Below are 19294 nucleotides of genomic sequence, written 5' to 3'. Positions count from 1 at the left end.
TTTGCTCTACAGGGTGAATGTTTGGGGAGGGGGAGGTGGCTTTTTATTTCTGAGTTTCGTCTTAAGTTTATTTCTATGGTAGCCAAGAAAATTGACTGGGATTTGAAAGTTAATTTTGCTAAGAAAAGAACTAGGGAGGGAGAAACAAAAACCATCCAAAGTAAATAGCATTTATGTGATACACTCAGAAGGATCCTTACGAGCCATGATTTGCAGTATTTTAATGAGAAAGTAGAAATAAGTTGTAATGGTTCTTCTGTTCATGTCTGTAGATTGGGTTTTTGTTTGTTTTGCTTTTTAAGTAAGTTTTTGTTAGATTTGATTTTGGGAAAGATAAGAAGGGAATCCAGTGCTAAGGCACTCTTTTGGCATTTTGTCAGAAGCAGAAAAAAAAGAAAACTGGCTTTTAAATAGAGCAGCAGTGGTTTCCTGTTCTTACAGTTCTCGCTTTTGTGCATTCAGATGCTGGCTGTGCTGCACCTTAGCTGATCTAGTGGGAGATCTAATTGTCTGTAACTGTACATGTTTCAAAGACTAATATGCTTGCAGGGAGTGTTTCTTACAAGCATGGTTTTTATACACATCTTGTGGAAATATCCTCCAAAAGGGCTGGGGAGGATAAAGACTGTGATAGCCAGGGAGGATGCTGCTGTTGGTGTAGCATTGGGAAGGTGGGAGGAAAAGGTCTGAAACTCCCTCCAAGTCGTATTAGCAAAAGACAAATCCCACTCAAACAGTGGTACAGTTCCACAAGTGTAAATGTAGATGCTTAGCAGGGTGAAACTTGGGTCTTAGTGAAAGTATTTGCAGAAAAGGAGTTTTAAAAAAATAATTAATCTTGCTCTGTCTATGAAGCTAAAGCCAGCATCCTGAAATGGGATCAAATCTGTATCTTCCATGCCATAAGTTGGCAAGGAGGGAAATATTAACAGAATTAGTTTTCCTGACAATTCAATCCCACCCTATGGCAAGAAAATATATAACATTTAAATCATATATACTTATGACTTAAATATTACATATCACAGTATAAATAACATTCCTGTCAGATGAATGCTGCTCAGCTCAACAACTTTGTTCACAGCAGTCAGTGGTTATAAAAGGTGCCTACAGCAGCTGGTGTGCAAAATGAAACGTGGGGCTGCCTGCAAGGAATGGGTGGACCAGCTCCCTTCTGGGGCCACCGGGCACTTTGGCTACCACAGAATCACAGAACCTAAAGTGTAAAAGGACAAACCACAGTGAACTCCACAGTAGCAGGAAAGTATTTTCATTGCTTGGAAAAAAAAAAAAATAAAATTCAAACTTTGTCATCACATTAAAAACATTACATGAGCAGTAATAAACATATTTACACTTCTGTTTTGATTATAAATATACATTATATACAAAATAATGTTATAAAACGTAGAAAGTTCAGTGCTTCTGATTTTTTTGTTTTTTTAAATTACTGAAATACTAGTCTTCAGAATAAACTACAAACAGACGAACTAAAACCCATATTATTGATCTCTGAAGGTCATCTTCCAAATGGTCCTACACAGTCAGAGCAGAAGGTCAGTAGTGGACATTACAAAGGGGTCTTGTCTGCACAGTTCAAGGCAGTAGGTGGGCTAGTCCAACAGGATTTACAAGGGCAGAGATATCACTGTCTGAGAGATGGTACGATGCAAGTTTCTTTGAAGAGATCTTGTTTCCTCCTTCCTCATTCTGCTCCACCGCACAGTCTCATCTCATTACTGTCACAGCACTTTCCACTGGGGTGTCCAATATTATTGCTGTCAGTGTTTAGTTAAGAGTTTCTGCAGGCCTCTGCTGTCCAGGGCAGTCTTCCCTCTGTCGCAGTGGGCAGGTGTGAAAGAAACAGGACAAACCTAGAACCTTCTGACTCTGTTCTCCACCTGTCTTGGTGGAGGGCGTCTCAGTGGGTGCTTTAATATGGAGCACTTGGAACCAGGTTGAAGGACAGAATCGGCAATTTGCAACCAGATTGAGAAATAAGGGGGATGATACTGCTGCTTCTCCTTTGGAAATTAACAGCTGCAACTTTGAGACCATTTGCAGAAGGTGGCACCTAAGTCAGAATACAACGTAAACCCCCAAATCTGTGTCATAATAAGGGGGTTGAGGGAGAGAATGAGGAAGGAAAAAGAAAATAATGTCTATTCATGATTGCTGGTAGTGCAAAGGGCATGAGAACAGCTGAGACGGTTCAGCACGTACAAGGTTCTAGGAGCTGATTGATTTTAAACGCAAATGTAAGGCTTTAAATAGAAGTGGGATCACATCTCTCCTCATTATCAATGGGAAACAGGCAGTACACATTCTTTATCATCATATCTTTCCTTTCTCAAATGCTTAAATCCAGGAAAATCCTGTCCCATGTTGTGGCTTGGGTCAATCAGTTCTCCAAAGCATCACCAAATGCTATGACATGTAAATTCAGTCCCCCTCTTTCCTTCCTCCTCTTGCCCTTCGTCTCCAATACATGCAGCAGGAGAGAGGAGATGCAAATGGACGCGTAGCAGGAAGTATCAATCACCCCTGCCCAATACTGCTCAGGTAACTGCAAGAAGAGCAGTCAAGTCTCTGTTTGGGCTCATTAGATTCTCTTGACAGATTTTAGGCACTTTAAAACCCATTAAAAAAAAGAAGTGGAGACCTCATTTATACTGTATCCATTATCTGCATAGCAATGCTCCTTTCTTCACACCTTCCACGGCAACATCCGTGATAGTTAAGTGCCTCCTCATCTACCAGCACCTCCCACACCAAAGTTCTGGAAAGCCACAGGTCTGTCCATGAGAAACTGGCCTCAGTGTCTTTCAAAATCAAATCAAAAGTTAACATGTTTAGCCCCTCTCTCTTCCCTCTGCTTCCTCCCCTATTCTATAGCCAGTGAGATTTCTGGCATCAAATGTCAAACAAGGGCAGTAAAAATGAATAGGTCTATTGCATCTTTCAGTAAATTCACAGTCTGTCCAGTTCACCCAGTTCCATCCTCCACCTGAGAGCAGCAAGTTGCATGTAATTACAAACAGTCCAATCCAGTTCTGAATTGTAAACAATGCAGCAGGAACGTCCATCTACTGGCATTACCAAATCTGAGGTGCAAACGGGCTGATCTTCAGTCTTATACCTGTCAGGATATAAAAGAAATTGAGGAATGAGAAGGAAGCGCAGAATACAGCTGAACTAACAAATTATGTCAAACCAAAGTAACGTAAACTAGACATTACTGCAGCTTAGCTATCAGCATTCATTGGTTTTGCCTTCATCCAGAGAGAACAGTCAAACAACTCATCTGTATGGTGAGTAGCCTTCCCTACCTGGAGTGAGAGAAGGAACACCTAGAGTAAATCTTGTGAATCTGGGTGTTTGCCATGTCTCTGTAAATGGCATATGGTATAGGTGGATAGCTTGTGTGCTTTGGAGAAAACTTTTAGGCTCTGCCATTCTGAAATTAAAAATACTTCTAGGGGTAACTGATGTAAATCCAGCTATTGTCAGCAAAATCTTCAAAAGGAAGATACGGTATTTGGGTCTGCTAACGGAAACAAAGCATCTAACTATCATTTATATCTTTGAAAATCCTTTCTGTTAAACTTTTAATATTGTTGGTTGACTTATATTCCAGCTTGCCTTCAAGCAGAAATCTGATATCCACCCTGGCAAGAGAGACAGAATCCTGCAGATCTGACTTCACAGGTCGCTGCTATATGGCACAGCAAGCTTCTCTTGGAGTCTCTAACTGAAACTAGCACTAATGGTGACTGCGCTGAAAGAGACAGGTATTGGTTTGTGATAAATTGCCTCTAACTTTTGGGCCTTTTTCTAAAGGACCTGCAATCCTTTTGGAACTAGCTGGATCTTCAGTAGCTACTTTCTAAAGTCACTACTAGACACTTCCTTCTTGAGTACTGCTTTCTGCCTGTTCACAATAGTGTTAGCATCTAGATAACTTAAGAAACAACATTTCATTCTATTACAGCCATGAATATGTAGCTAGAGCTTAAATGCCAAGAAGCTGAAATTTCCTTCCATGTCTTATTACAGACTTACTAAATGGCTGTTCTGCCTATCCACAAACGCATCCAGCTACCTTACATTTTCTGCTGGAAAGCTATAGCTTTGCTTGTTTTCACTGAACACAGATTATCTATTGTAGTAATGGGGGTGAAAAAAGAAAATGCAGTTTTATATTGGTGAGCCCCATGAACTATTATTATCTAATTATGAACTATTATTATTTCAATTGTTATTTCAATTATTATTTCAATTGGTTTTTTTTTGCTGACTACATAAGAGGAAATAATCCTGTAATATATTGAATTTTTATGGGCTGACATTCAGTGCTTTCGTCTCCCACTGACTTCTCCAAACACAGAATCTGGTTTAATAAAACCAGAGCTCTTCCTTATTTTTCCCCCACTGTATGTTCTGTTTTCTTGGGCACTCCTGTATGTCATGGAGGAGATGAGGTCTATGCTGAGATCCCTGGAAATAGAGCATCCTTCTCAGATGCCACTTTTACTCTGTGAATTTGTTTGCTTATTGATGTGCTCGCTTACCTCTGTGGCTATGATGCACTCATTCCTTTCTTCTGTTATCACAAAGACAGACTGGTACATTGAATCCCTCGGAGAACATATCGCTGATATTCTACATTCAGGCTTTTCACTAAAACGGGACAGAGAGAAAAAGGTGTTATTTGACATCTAACATACTTGACTCTGAAATGCTACCATGAATATGTAGGGGTGGAACAAGATAGCTGTGGAGGTGAGGGAGAAGAGGGCAAAGGATGAAATTTCACATGTTCTATATGATGGCAGTACATTACTTTAGGGAAGTGGAAGTAAAGAATACTACTTGTCTTGCTAGGTTTCTGTTGTGTCCAATTTAGTCAGGTACTCCCTAAGATCCCTCAGTGCACAGCAGTCACAAGCAGAACCCAGGCAAGACTTCCAGTATGCATATCAAAATATAGAGGAGCCAACAAATAGATGCCCTTTTTTTGAAGAGAGAAGTTATTTTTACTCTAATCTTTTTCCCATGTAGAAAATCATTTTGCCTTTTTAATAAGCAAAATACTTATTTTTAAATAACTGTTTGCTGTAGTGTCGCTTCTCTGTAATTTACTGAGGAAGGACACATACTTTGTACTTTCATCACTGGACTGGTCACTCCTGTTCCCCTTTACAGCACTCACGTTACCAGCACACTGTGTACAAACTTACAATTACTTTAGCTATGGATACTACTTTGCCATGACACTCATACTTTAGTTCAGAATTCCTGCCTTTGCTTTGGTTTGTTTTCTATGTTCTCTCCCCTGAGTTAATTTTTTCCCATTTTCCCATCTGTGGTTTAGACCAGTATGAAGGTGAGAGGCTTACAAAGGCTACAAGGAAGGTTAAGTTCTCACCTGTGTAGTCGAAGTGGCGACTTCTCTCCTAAACACTTTTCACTTTTGTAATATTTATCTTCCTGTGTCCCTCTACTCGTCAGATCTTTTACCAGATTGTAGTCCAGTTTATGATTCTTGGGTTTATAATTTGACTTCTCTAGCCCACAGTCCACTTCGAGGTCTTTATTTTTATTGGTATTTTTGAGCTGGGAAGCTGGAATGAGATTGTCCTTCTGGAAGTCAGACAGATTGTTCATCGTCTCCAAGTCCTGCTGTGGGTGCATCCTCATCTGCCTGATGACCATTGCTATCATGCAGAACAGTATGAGCAAAGCCACCAGCCCCACTCCCATGGATATTGCAATCCAGGGGACTGGTTTAGGAGGAAGTGTAATGGGCACTGAATAAACTGGTAATTCACAACGGCTGCCCATGAAGCCAGAAGGACAGTAGCAGACAAAGTTGGCACTATAAAGTCCACTGTAGCATGTGCCTCCATTCTCACATGGCCCAGAAGCACATTCATCTCTGGTTTTGATGTCACAGTTCCTGCCGCTATAGCCTGGCAAGCACGTGCAGGTATAGTCATTGATCAGGTCATGACAAGTTCCCCCGTTGGAACATGGATTCCTGGCACAGTCATTGATGTTAATCTCACATTTCTGACCAGAGAAGCCAGCCCGACAACGACACACACGAATCTGGCCAAGGTAAAAGCAATTACCATCTGAGGGGGAAAAAAAGAGGAAAAAAGAAATCAGTAAGCAGTGTGTTTCGACTAGTTCAAGAAAAGGGAGATTATTTTACAGAACAACCACACATCTAAATCTTCCTTCCAGCTTACTTATCATCCCTTAAAACCATGCCACTTCTAAATAATGCTGGTTTAATGTACGTAATGCTTTCCCATTCCATGATAAAGCTTATGCATCATTTTCTTACATAGAAAATGCCAGTGAAAGTTCCCCGCAAGAAACCAAAACTGGGATAGATGTAGAATACACTGAGGGAGAGGGATTAATGTATTAGAGGAAGTGTAAAGGTCAGATTGGATTTCTATCACTTCTGCACTGAAAAGCACAGACAAGTGAAGAAGCCATGAGATTTTTCTGATAAAAAAAAAGACTCACCATTTGCACATGGGTTGCTTGTGCACCTGTCTACTTTTTTTTCGCAGTTTGACCCCGTGAAACCAAAAGGGCAAACACAAGTGTAGCTGGCCCCTTGTTCTTTTTCCAAGCATGTGCCTCCATTGAAGCACGGAGAATCGATACACGTCAAAGCGCTGTGCTCACAGTGAGCTCCATAGTAGCCAGGGGGGCAGACACAGCGATAACCATTCTCCATGTCCTGCAAAACACAACGATAGGCCATTGTTATTTGATGCCACCAAATGATAGTTGTGCGTGTGTTTCTTTTTTGGTCAGCAGCGACTGCTGTTCTGTCCCGCTTCATTTACACTTGGATGTGGCAAAAGTGACATTTGCAGAGTAAATAACTACAAGTTGGATTGCAGGGGACAGGGCTGTGAACTGGCTGTATTTGGCACATAGGAGTAATCACACAACTACAAAAGCAGAGCGGATACAGTTGCAGGGAGCCTAGAGGCAAGTAGGCAAAAACATGACTAATGCCACTACTGTCTAATGGGATCCCCAGTGTCCTTCTGAAGCAGAATGACATATGCTAACCTACAAGGCTGCAATCAGGACATCTATCCCCTCCATGAGAGCCTCCCCCCAATCCTTGCCATGGAAAAGTCCCACCACTTAGGTTACAACAAAACTTGTCTCTTCTTTATAAGCAACATGTATCCAAGGCCTTGAGGGAAAGGAGTTAGGGTCTTGGAGCATTAGCTTTAAGCAAAACATGCATCAGATTACATCTGATATCTATAAGCTATCAGTCTTTATCAGTGGGTAGGATCAGTCATTGACTGGGTATGAAAATACACTGAAACACGAGAAAACTGAAAATACAGAACTTCATTTCACAGAAAGCGTTTCATCTAATTGCCTGTATATCAACCAATGCTGCAGTCCCATAGCTGAAAAAAAGGCATTTTCTTTTATTTGCTATTAAAATACAGACTTAGCACAATTCTTTATGAGCTTTGATTTGGGAAGCTTTTTTTATTTTATTTTACAGATAAGCTCCCTCATGAGCCTTGGATCTTGCCAAGATCTCATAATGGCTGCCACAGAAACCTAAGGATCAGTTGACCAGTTCTAATCTAGATGATACATCTCCTCCTGTAACAGACTTCCTCCCCCGACACGTCCAGGGAAGGGTTCAGAATGATAGTTGTGAGAGTCAGTAATGAACCTGTGTACTATCGAATTCCCATTATGTTGTTACAAAACCATTTCTGAAAAGGTATACTGGGGCTTGCTTCACACAATGACTTTACATTTAAAATGCCCTTACCGTGCAACTACCGCCGTTCCTACAGGGATTGCTGTCACACTCGCTGATCTCATGTTCGCAGTCAACACCAGTAAAGCCAGGTTTGCATGAACACGTGTAGCTGCCCTGGCCGGTGTTCATGCAGGTTGCTCCGTTTTTACATGGTCTGTGATGAGTGCAGTAGTTCAGATCTGCAAAGATACCAAGTGTTAGAGGAAAGCATTTTTGACAGCTGGCAAAAGACATTCGTACAAAAGCACCTTCATCAACAAAGAGTTTTAAATGGAGTCTTCAATTTTGCTACCAATAGAAATACCAGAGATTCTTATCCAGGTTAAGATCAGTTCTAATCAGTTGTTCGAGACTCTTACAAATTTTACATGTCTATTAATCAAGCTCTGAATTTTAAGAAACTTAAAGAACTTAAGTTCTTAAGAAATTCTCAGTGCTTTGGTATACTCTCCCTTTTTTTTGTGGGCGTAATCCCATGATTATATGTATGTAATGATGACAAAGTGGAACACGTACTCCATATATGTTCCTCAAAAAGACACTCTGAAGCACTACAGACACTGTGCACAATATGTCACACAGTAGAAGAGCTAGCCCTGTTGTTAAAAGGTGTGCTCCAAGGCACATTCTGGGAAGGCAGGAAGGAAACAGAACTATTTAGGCTTGGGGATTTAAACAAACATTGGAAATATTTTATTGTTTATTTACTGTGTTCTGTTGTTTGTTATGGATGTTATTAGTTTAAACTGTCTAAATACTCTGCCAAACTAGATGGTTGTTTTTATTTTCCCTTTCAATACGAGGCAGAGGTTAAGCACACAAGTCCATATGACATAAGTAGAGAATCTTTATAAGCACTATAAATGCCAGAGTAATGGAAATACATTTGGTTAATAGCTAACTACCCCACCAGCAGCAACCTGCACCTTTACTTTTCCTGCTTAATTCAGACTTCCCTGTCTTAATCCTATAAATGTCTTGCAAACACTTGACTTGCTCTGAGTACTTAATGATCTCAGTGCCAGCAGTGCATATATGGCCTTGAGGACATGACTGCTCAGCTGGCTACAGTTCAGTGATTCACTGGGTTGAATAGGTGGAAGTGGTCTGGTGTACCTTAAAATGGAACCTGTACTTTTCATTCTTGCTTACATGATTTTTCTCTCATGCTCCAGACTTATCACATGAGTTAACTTCCTTGTATGCAAAATAAGGAAGGCCAAATTATGGTGTTTACTGCTGCTGGAAACTGTTTAGTAAATTGTTATCGTTGTACAGGGAATACATTAAACTTAGCTTGAGAAAGCAGAAAACTTGCCCACTCACCACTCACCCAGGTGGTGTTTTTCTCTTGGAAACAACAGCCACCAAAAAGGCTTGGTTGTTTTCAGCCAAAACTACTACAAATGAAGAATCGGTATCTGAGACAGCCTTGGTACAAAATGACACCCCTCCACACACACCATACACAAATTTAATCCTGGATCAGATTCCTTAGTACCAGATTGAGGAATACCCAACCCAAAGCTGTAAGCACAACCCTCAGAACCAACCTTGATCACAGAAGAGGCCACCCCATCCTTCATCACATATGCACTGCCATTGTGTTTTACAAGTCCCGTGGCGGCAGCCTATGTGGGGAATGCATTCATCGCAGTAGCGGCCTTGCCAACCAGAACGACAGCTACAAGAAAAGTCAAATTAAAGCATTAATGACACGGAAAAGAGTTTAAGTTTCTATTACAAGTTGACATTTTCATTGAAGTTCAGATTGCAATTGCCATCTACTCACATGCACTCTCCGGGTTTGGTGCAATATCCATTCTGTTCGGCACATCCAGACAGACAGATGGCTGCAAGAGGACAGAAAAAAAAAGCAGAAATGTTTAGATAAATATGTGTGGCACAACAGAATACACTTGTAAAAGGGGGAATGACAGCTTTTAAAAAATACTTCAAAAACCAGTTTTGTATTTCCAAATCTTTGTTTTAAAAACTCTCAGTACGGGGAGTTCTGGAGCAGGAAGAAGTGAACAGGGAGAGCCAATGTCTGACAAGCTGTCCCTTAGTTTTTCAGTTTACACAACAAACATGAACTCTTGCGGCTCCCTCAAAAGAAAAACAGCAAGAGGTGGCGGCTGTGCTTGCCCTAACAAAAGACTGCAGAGACCCAGCAGGGCCCTGAGCCCACAGCAAAGATTCCTGCTATGACAACGCAACACCTGCCCCACCGCTGGCAGCAGAAGCATGGAAACCTCTGTAGACAAGCTGCTGGCAGCATAACTTGGGATAGGTATGACTGACTCAGGGACATCAGCCAAGAGCCCTTCTCTGCTGTTAGTTCACTACGTGTAGAGGTGCAGCATGGCACTGGCAGCTGTAGCAACAGTGGGGCAAAGTCCTCAGCATGCCACTTTCAATCTCCCAGCACGGAGTGGAAAGGTCAGTGTGAAAGCACAGCCCAAGCCTCCAACAGGTGCACTGCGCTTTGCGGGCACACAAGTAAACACGATGCATCCAGCATGAGGCCTCCTGACATACTTGCTGCAGAGGACAACACACTTTAGGCCCACCAGGGTACCTCCATTAAACAGTGCCCTCAGTTTGCCTTTCCTCAAAGGCCTCTTGACTTGCACACCTGTCTAAGGCTACGGCTTGGGTTAGTCTAGAGGAAGGGCTAAAGAAGCTGTAGCAGGTGCACAAGACACCAGCGGGACAGGCCTGCCCAGCGCACAGGACAAGGGGCAGCACAGCCCACTGAGGGGATCCCTCCAGCACTCACTGAAGTGAGGCGGCCAAGATCTTGCCTATGTGGATGGGCTGCAGGGCCCATCAGTGGTATGGCACGGAGCGGCACTTACGCTTGGTGCAGTACTCGCCGGTCCAGCCGGGCAGGCAGGTGAGGCTGCCATCCGCCTCGCAGACATAGTGCCCAAAGCGGTCGTCGCGGCGCTTGCAGAGACGGGAGCAGCTCTCTCCGTAGTAGTTCTCGCTGCAGACCACGCGGTAGGAGTAGCGCAGCTGGGTCAGCGGGCCGCTCTGCACATCCTGAGACCAGACCTCACCCACCGCCAGTGACCGCTGGATGGCCATCTGGCTGATGAGCCACTCCTCCGGCGGCGGCCGCGAGCCTGCGGGACAGCAAGTAGCATCAGGCTGCGGCCAGCACCGCCACCACGTCCACCACCCACCCAGGGAACCCACGCGTGTGACACAAGGCACCGTGACACCCCGGGCACAGCGAGGAGAGACGGAGCGCGTCGGTGGGAATGGAGCGGGGTCAGCGTGCTGCTGCCCCGAGGGATGGAGAGGGGTCGGTGTGAGGGAGGGCCCGCAGCAGCGAGCCCAGGCCGAGGGGGGCTCCGCGTCGAGGGCTTTCAAAGTGCTGCTGGAATATCCTTTTCCTCTCTTGTCAGAAAAACATCCCAAAGCTATTATTCCTTTCCAAAGGGCGGAATTCGAGAAAGGTGTAAAATACAGGAAAAGGCGGCCGGGGCTCTTTGGCAGCCTCGCGGCTTTCTCACCGCTGAGCTCCTTTCTTTCCCACGCCAAAAATAAACCGCAGGAAACGCAATTGTGTTGGAGATTAGGTCGGGACAGAATCAAAGCGGCCCCTGACGGGCATCGTTTGGGGACTAACTCCTGATGGTCGGATAAAGCCGGCCCCGAAATTATCGCATAAACATCTGAGCCGGGGGCGGCGGGGCCGGGCCGCCTTTAACCGTTTCGGGCCGGGGGCGCGGCGCTCACCTTGCGGCAGGTAATTAGCGGGCGCGTGCCAGGCCTGGATGATGAGCGAGAAGGTCCCCTGCGGGCAGAGAGCAGAGAGCAGCGTCAGCACAGCCCGCACCCCGCCCGCACCGCACCGCCCCGCACCGCGCCGCTCCGCGCTGCTCACCGGCCACGTGAAGTTAAAGGGCAGCTTGATGGGGCTGTCGAACCGCTCCGTGTCGCGGATGCTGAAGGAGTTGACCCCCAGCACCGGGGTGATGATGCTGCCGAAGGTGCAGGAGCCCGGTGACACCACCGTCTGGAAGTGCTTGAGGCAGACGCGGAAGAAGGTGCGGCAGTGCGGGGCGCAGGGCTCACCGCTGGCCAGCGCCCCGCGGCTGTTGACGAACTCGTGCAGCTTCAGCTGAAAGACGCCGGAGCCGGACGCGCTCTGCACAAAGGAACACAACACAGCCCCGTCACATCTCGGCCAGCACCCACTGACACCTCGCCAGCCCCTCTCGCCGTCGCTGCGACCGTTACCTGCTGCAAAAGCACTAACAGCAGCGTGAGGCCGCAGGCGCGCCGCGCTCTCATCCTCGCTCCGCTCGCTCTGTATTCCCCAAAAGCTCCTCCGAGAGCGGAGAGCGGCGCTGCCCGTCGGCCGGAAGGTAAATCCAGGTGCGACCGTGCCCTCGAGGCGCCAATCCTGCGCTTTATAAACTCCAGAGCCCTCGGGCTGGGAACGGGGACGCCTCGTCGGGACGGCTCCTCCTTCGGCGGGGGCCGGCAGCGCTCGGTAAATGGGAAACTTGCTTCCCTCCGAGCGGTTTATATAGTTGCCTCGCATCCTCGCGAGCTCATTATGTAAACTGTCAGTCAGCGGGCGGGCGATCCCTCCCCTTTTCCATCTTTCCTTTCTGGAAAACGGAGCCCAGCGCTACGGGAGCCCTCGGGTCCCGCACTCGAGTCTCGCTGCCGGCGCTCCGCGGGGGCCGGGCAAACCCCCGGCCTCTCGGTTCTGTATCCCCCCGACGACGGGAGCTCCGAGCGCCGGGGTTCGACGTGTTCCCCGAGCCCGAGCCCCGTTCCGCCCGCCCGCGCCCCGGGGCTACTCCTCGGGCAGAAGGCGACGACCGGGACGGGGCGCCCGGGGCGCTGCTCCTCGACGGGCGCCGGAGCGGGGCGGGAGCGGCCCCGAGGCGGGGGGCTCGGGGGATTCGGGGCGGGGGCCGGACCCGGACCGCTGGCGGCGTTGTGCCTTAGCCGGGCCGCGCTCCGGCGTGCGCCAGAAAAGCCTTGGCCTGATTGCGGCGTGCGCTTATTGTTGGGTCGCGTGTCCCTCATTAAAGCCGAGCACAGAGAAGGCCTTTCATGTGGCTTTTTATTTCAGCTTGTTAAATGGATGGGAGGCCGGAGGGGGGAGGGAGAGATAAACCCTCAGCTGTATGGTAATGAGGCCTTGCCACCTTTGTGCCAGCGTCGGGCTCGCCCGGCTGCGAACCTTTCCGGCGTGGATCACCTGGGGAGCAGCCCTCGGGCTCCGCGGCTCTCCCAAAGGCACTCCTGGTGCAGCGGCGATTCCACGGTCCGGGTTCTTTGGGGGAGCGCGATAAAGGAGGAAGTCCCAGGGTCCGGCTGGCTCGGCCCCAGGCTGAACCCTCGGCCCGGCCGCTCGCTGGAAACGTCCCCGGATCGGGATGTGGGCCCTGGGGGAAGAAAAGCGTGGGGTGCGGGGATGCCCTCGGGGGCGTGAGGCACACGGCTGGAACCCTTTGTCTGGGCCCGTAACCGGGTCGAGAGGAGGAATGTGCCGCCGCCGAGGAGCTCGGAATTTTGCAGCGATCCGCCCGGCCAGATCCCGGCTTTACCAGCAGCAGCGTCAACTGTCAAAATCAAATCTGATGCTAATAGCTTCGGTACTAAATAAAATGAGAGGCCAGATAACATCAGTGCTTGATAAATGGTAATGAGTGTCTAACCTAGGGGAACAGAAGGGCTGTGGGGCTCTTTAATTCAGCATTGAAAGGCTAGCTGGGTACTGCGGGCTCTAGCAGATGTTAGTATGTGTGTGTTTTGATTTTTGACTTGTATTGGACGTTTATTAGGCTAACCAGAGCCACCCCACGCATGGCCACTCGGCCCAGGCACCATCTGGCACAAGCAGGGCGGCGCGCAAGAATAGGGCCTCGCTTCGGCGCTGGGGATCCCCGGGCAGCATCTACCATATGGACCCGCGGCTAATGTAGGTTACGGAGAGGCGAGCGGGGCTCCTCTCCTCGCAGCTCCGCCGAACTCCGGCAGGTCCCGCGCCGCGCACTTCGCCCCCCTCCCCGGTCCCGGCACCGAGCGGCTCCGCTGGGCAAACGGGCAAACGTTTACCGGAGCCGGAGAGAGCGGTTGCGATAGGGGCGTAAAATAGGACTCCGGGGCGTTGTTGTGATTGCGGCTATAAAAAGAGCCCCTCATAAAGCAATACGCCAGGAATATAACAAACCACCTGCTGCATGTTGACACACGCACACGGACTTCAGAAGGAAAAAAAAAAACAAAAAAAACAACCAAGAAATTGCTCTGATAGCATCGGGCGGCAATGCCCGAAAGGCGGAGGAGAGCGGGAGCGCTGCGCTCCCCCCTTCCCCGCTCCCGATGCGGGGCACAGCGGGGGGACACCGCAGAGCATCTCCCTGCGGGCCGAGGGCTCCGGTGCTGCCTTCAGGCTGCGTTTTGGGGCCGCCTCGCTTAGAAACCTGCACGTTTGTTCAGCTCCAGCTCTTCCGTGCGCTGAGTGAGCCGCAGCCCCCGGTGGCTTTTAAACCCCTTAGCTCGAAAGTTGCGCATCGACTCGGCGCTGACACACACCGAGAGAGCCCAAGGAGAGGAAAAAAGAGAGAGAAAAGGAAAGAAAAATCCCTCATGCTTGTTTTGTTTCTGCCTAAATGGCCGTAGCGCGGAGCATCTCTCCAGGGAGAGCCGCTCCGAGGGGTGTTAATGTGGTCGATTTGGGGTACAAATGTTTGGAAATGTTTCCCGATTCGCACAGAAGGAGGGGGGATTTGCAAACTGTTGCTGCCACATGGCTCCTCCAGCCTGTCCATTCTCATTGTAATGAGGCCGGCGCGTGCCTCATCTGCCGCGCGGGCGCTGCCACGGGCCGGCCGGGCACGCCGCGTGCCAACTGGGACAGCGCGGCTCCGCACCGCTCCGCACCGCTCCGCTCCGCACCGCGCAGCCCGGCCCGGCCTCACCCCACCCGGCCCGACCGCCCCCCCCCAGAAGCGGAGTTCGGGCAGCGCGGTGGCGTGTGCCCGTAGAGCCATTGTTGCTCGGAGCCGAGCCCATAAAAATAAGAACATTTCTATTAAAGGGTATAACGATCACTATTGAGCCTCTCTCTACAAATCGATGGCTTCTTTTCCATACAAATGCCTGCTTATGCCTTTATGTTCTCCATCTGTTTGTAGCTAACACCTGCCATTCAATAAATCGATTTGGCCATTTAATGTAACAGCTTCCCGGGACATTTTTTCGTGCCAGATGCCACAGCAGCTCCAAACCTCGCCCCAGCCCCGCGCGGGGACCCCGCTGCCCAGGAACAGGGCTGGGACCGGCACCGCGCTGCAAAGCTCTCCTTGTTCCCTCTCTCTTCTGCTTGCTTGTGGCATCGGTGGCACCGATCCCATTTTATTTAGCACCGTGTTATCGTGGAGGAAATTGGCCAGCACCAGGCTGGGCAAGTAGCTCTCGGGGATGCATTTTTGGTGCTGCCCGGGCTTTGTGCGTTTCCTGTAGGTGTGTGTGCTAGGAGTGCCTTTGGAAGGGAGCCTTCCTGCTTTAGATCTGAATGGATGCAAAAAACAAAACCAAAACACATAATACAAACAGTTCTAGATGTGACACTGAGGGAAATGGTTAGAGGGCCCGGTGGGGATGGGCTGAAGGTTGGACTCGGTCCACTTAGTGGACTTGGACTTAGTTGTCTTTTCCACCATTAATGATTCTATGATTCTGTGATTCTATGATATGTACATATTTCAGTTATGTGGTTCTGTTTGATGAGTAACTCAGTGCAAGCTGTGGGCACCATCCTCAATGCAGCTGTCAGTAAAAGCCAGACTTCTTATGGAAGTTTGCATGGAGGGAGGCCTGCAGTCCCTTGGCACTCCCACCTGAGATGGATGATCAACACTGGGAGCCTTTCTGTCATAAAGAGTGCTCCTGGGAACTGTGGCTGGAACTGAGCGAAGGACCTAGGAGAGACCCAGCTCTTCATTTGGTTTCAAACCTCAGAGCTGTAGGTGGGACTGGGAGGCTGGCCATGCCTCGCTGGGATCCGGTGTTGGTTCTCACAAAAGGGCATGTGTGGGCCAGCAGCCATGGCTGAGCCTTGTCTGGAGCAGCATAACAAAGCACAAGCTTTGGTTAAGAGAAAACCCCCTTTGTGGGCTCCCTGGTAAACCTCCCGTGGGCCCAGCATTGGAAACTCCTGCCTCAGAGGTCTGTGCCTTCCAACAGATGGTTGGGCCGCCCTCAGCTGCTTAGAATATGTCTGGGGCTACGGTACACAGCACCAGGCACCGGGATTTCTCAAAGGAGGCTGGTAAGTAGCTGCTGTAACCACTTTCCCTGCTCCCTTGGTAGCCTGGCATGAGCTGGGAGCTGCGGAAGGTGCAGGATAGGATTTAAGGTCCTCTCCAGAGGCTGGTGCAGGTGCAGCAGCAGGAGGAGGAAGAGGAGGAGGAAGAGGGCAGTGGGGCTCACAGCATCACACCTGCATGCACACCAGGGGAAGCTGGTCTGAGCAGCTGCAACTCCTCAGAGCTGTATCAGTGAAAGGTATTTAAATACAGCTGGACACCTAGGTAAGGAAACTCCTTTTAAAATCCCTGTGCTGGAGGTAAAACTTCCTGATAAATAATGAAAGACCATCCTAACTTTTTACCCACGGCATTTTTCTTAACTCCTAGTTAAAAACAAAAAGATGTTAACCAGCAGCATCTGCTTCTGCAGGCCATCAAAAGCGATCCTGGATTGTCCAGATGGAGTTACTCAAGACAGAGACATGAGTGAGGGCTGCCCCCGGCTCCAGGATTTCTGGGTTTGTCCTATTTTAAGAAGATCTACCGTCCTGCAAACACTGCTTATGGGAAATGATTGGATGCAGAAGCCCTTGCAGGGGCCCGCCAGGCAGCCTCATGTGGAGCTGTGGTGATGCGGCATGCTGACATTTTGACATAACGTGGTGAAGATTCTGTGTTAGCATCGGCACTCCGAGAGGAAAGTAAATATGTGACATATTGTTCAGGGAAACAAAATAAACCAAACAATGAAGTCCTGTGCCCAGCGACTGATGCAGGCTCTGCAGGCCCACGCAGACCCTCTTTTCCTTTGTGATCTGGGGATGCTGGGAAAACGAGTGCGTCGGAGTATCCGACACCCATCCATGGCCCGTCCAGCGCTCCTCCTTTTTGTCTTTGTGTGCGGCCGTGCAGGGAGCGAACACAGAGCACCCGCTGTGTTCCCATTGTTTCTCCTGTCTAATGGCCCTACTTAGCCATGGAGGAGCGGGATGGATTTGCGCCTTGTGCACATTGTTCTTGGGGTTCAAAAGAATACTTAAACTAGAGCAGTAGTTAGTATGACAATGGAATAGAAATGAACATTCACTCCAGTGGCTGCGGATGGCACAGGGGCTTAGATAATAGGACAAGGGAGAAGAAAATTAATGAATCTGTCTGTTGACCCATCAGCATAAATATCTTGTCAGTCACATGTGACAGCAGATCTATCTGGATGGCAGAAGCTGTGCTTGCCCAGGCTCCCGGTGATGTTCCTTAAATCAGAAGTTTCATCAGGTAGTTTAGCAGGCTGAAGACAGTTGGCACTTGACTGCATAGCGAGCCCTAGATGGATGAGCAATAAATGCTTATCTTGAGAGTCCAGTGATACAAAGCAATGGGGGCAGAGGGTACACGATTCCTTTCTCCTGCTCAGGTGCCCGTGGTAGCTGTGTCTCTTGCAGCCCTGGGCTGATGTGAAGAAGTGCAGGGGCCATTCTTAATCTGAGTGGTTGTGCAAAACCCTGCCTGGAAGTCTGCTGCTGATGGAACCCCATCTCAACCCAGGCCAATGAAGTTGGCTAACTACTGAAGTGTCCCTAGGTGACTTAAATCACCTGTGGAAGGCAATACACCTATGGGAAGATCCATCTCATACTGCAGAGACCTGCTATATCCTGATGTAGCTGTTATGATGGAGTTGGACAGAAGGGTGAGGTGGGCTTACTGTCTTTTTTAAAAGCCTGGAGTGAAGAATGAGGCCATTGCATGTGGTTCTGTAAGCACAAACTCAGACTCAGAGTGAAAAACCTTCTCAGAGGTTAGGATGGGATTTGTCTCACCTCATTTTATCTGTGTGACTGCTAGGTAGGCCATGTTATGTGCCCACACTTCCTCTTGAGATAATATTAAGAGATGGGACCATAATCACCCATTCTGGGGGTAGAATCTGTATCAGACCAGATGAATTGTCACCTGCAGAAACCCTTCTCTCCCAAGTGAGAGAGAAACATTTGGTTTCTAGCAGAAAACCGAATGTCTAGATTAGGGGAGACCCCAAATATTTAGATAGCTAGAGAGAGGTGAGAGTCATCCCTTCCTGAACAGCTGAATGGATGAGTCAGTCAGAATACAGGAGAGGAAAAAAGAACAGCAGCAATGCAGTTTGCCAAATGTACAGCAGCCTGGGGAGGAGCTGGGAGCAAGCAGCGGCTCTGAGCACTGACAGTTGGTGCTGCTTGGGGCACTGAGCTTAGGGTGGGGTGTGCCCCAGTCCTGTTGAGAACACGGTCCTTATGATGGAATGTGCAGAAGCAGCTACTGGATACAAAGAGATGCAGCCTCATAGGTAGCTTGTGCTTTGACACTTCCCTTCGAAACCATCCTAATGCACAGCAAGGTGCCCAACAGAAGGCATTGGTCTGACACAGACAGTGTGCAACAGATGGGGAAGGTGGGGATTGTGCCACAATTGTGATGCTGAAAAGAGTAACTTGTACAATCTGGAAAGACTAACACAAGATTCTTTTCTAAGTTCATTCTTAATAAAATCTGGAGTGTTGTAGCAAATATGGGATGAAGGGCGATTTCAACTGGTGTGTACCACAACCAACAAATACTTGGTAAATTACAAAGCATTTCCATCCTATGGTTTATACATTCATAATGCTCCCAAATAGATATGGTGATGGATCCATAGATTTAAGATACGTCTGGGTTTTATTAATTCATTAGAGGAGCTCATAGTTAACCCTTGAATAATCAGCTTAAAAGCAGAAGGCATATTTTCTGGCATACGGTTTTCCGTGGACGTTTTGCTGGTCAAATGCCAAGATATATAACAATTTAGATACCCAGTGTGTTTATTATCTAAGATCTAGGAGAGGCTTTAGCCTTCAGTCTTGACATTTACACAGCAGCAGCTGAAGTCTTTGGAGAATAGCACCAAACGGAGATGCTTTATCCCGCGCACTGGGAGAAGTTTTATTCTGTTAATGATGAATTGCCCAGTGACGGCACTTTACACAACACATTGTACAACTGCTTATTTTGGTTCCTGCTTGTTTTCCCATTTAAGAGTTTTGGCCACACATTTGTGTTCTGTTTCATTTCATGCTTGCTGCAACCCCCCACAGATGAGTGCTGCTTTTTGTCTCATTTTAGAAACAATTCACAGCTGATTAATTCTTGAAACTCT

The 19294-nt window shown here is 47.9% G+C and overlaps 1 protein-coding gene across 2 annotated transcripts; it reads right to left on the bottom strand.

The window, feature by feature from the left end:
- Positions 1–1254: 1254 nt before the first annotated feature.
- On the bottom strand, positions 1255–12556 carry DLL4 (delta like canonical Notch ligand 4). 2 transcript variants are annotated; one of them, XM_015864556.2, is made up of 11 exons: positions 12083–12251; positions 11727–11990; positions 11579–11636; positions 10690–10959; positions 9621–9681; positions 9382–9512; positions 7838–8007; positions 6541–6760; positions 5429–6137; positions 4572–4680; positions 1260–3139 (listed from the first exon to the last, which is right to left on the bottom strand). In XM_015864556.2, the coding sequence occupies exons 1-11, from the start codon at positions 12134–12136 to the stop codon at positions 3134–3136; spliced, it is 2052 nt and encodes a 683-aa protein (XP_015720042.1). In that variant the 5' UTR covers positions 12137–12251; the 3' UTR covers positions 1260–3133. The 2 variants fall into 2 exon arrangements, with proteins under 2 accessions (XP_015720041.1, XP_015720042.1); XM_015864555.2 differs by having other exon boundaries at positions 1255–3139; positions 11727–12556.
- Positions 12557–19294: the final 6738 nt, after the last annotated feature.

Source organism: Coturnix japonica, chromosome 5, assembly GCF_001577835.2.
Source record: "Coturnix japonica isolate 7356 chromosome 5, Coturnix japonica 2.1, whole genome shotgun sequence".
NCBI lineage: Eukaryota > Metazoa > Chordata > Aves > Galliformes > Phasianidae > Coturnix > Coturnix japonica.
Note: the sequence above shows the minus strand (reverse complement) of the source record. Positions and strands in the feature narration are given on the sequence as shown.

Excerpts from the sequence above, each read along its gene's own strand:
- DLL4 (XM_015864555.2), bottom strand. The coding sequence starts at position 12,389 with ATGCGAGGCAACTATATAAACCGCTCGGAGGGAAGCAAGTTTCCCATT. Across the intron at positions 6,138-6,540 it reads AAGCAACCCATGTGCAAATG|ATGGTAATTGCTTTTACCTT; the intron begins GTGAGTCTTTTT and ends TTTCCCCCTCAG. Across the intron at positions 4,681-5,428 it reads TCGCCACTTCGACTACACAG|TGAAAAGCCTGAATGTAGAA; the intron begins GTGAGAACTTAA and ends GTCCCGTTTTAG.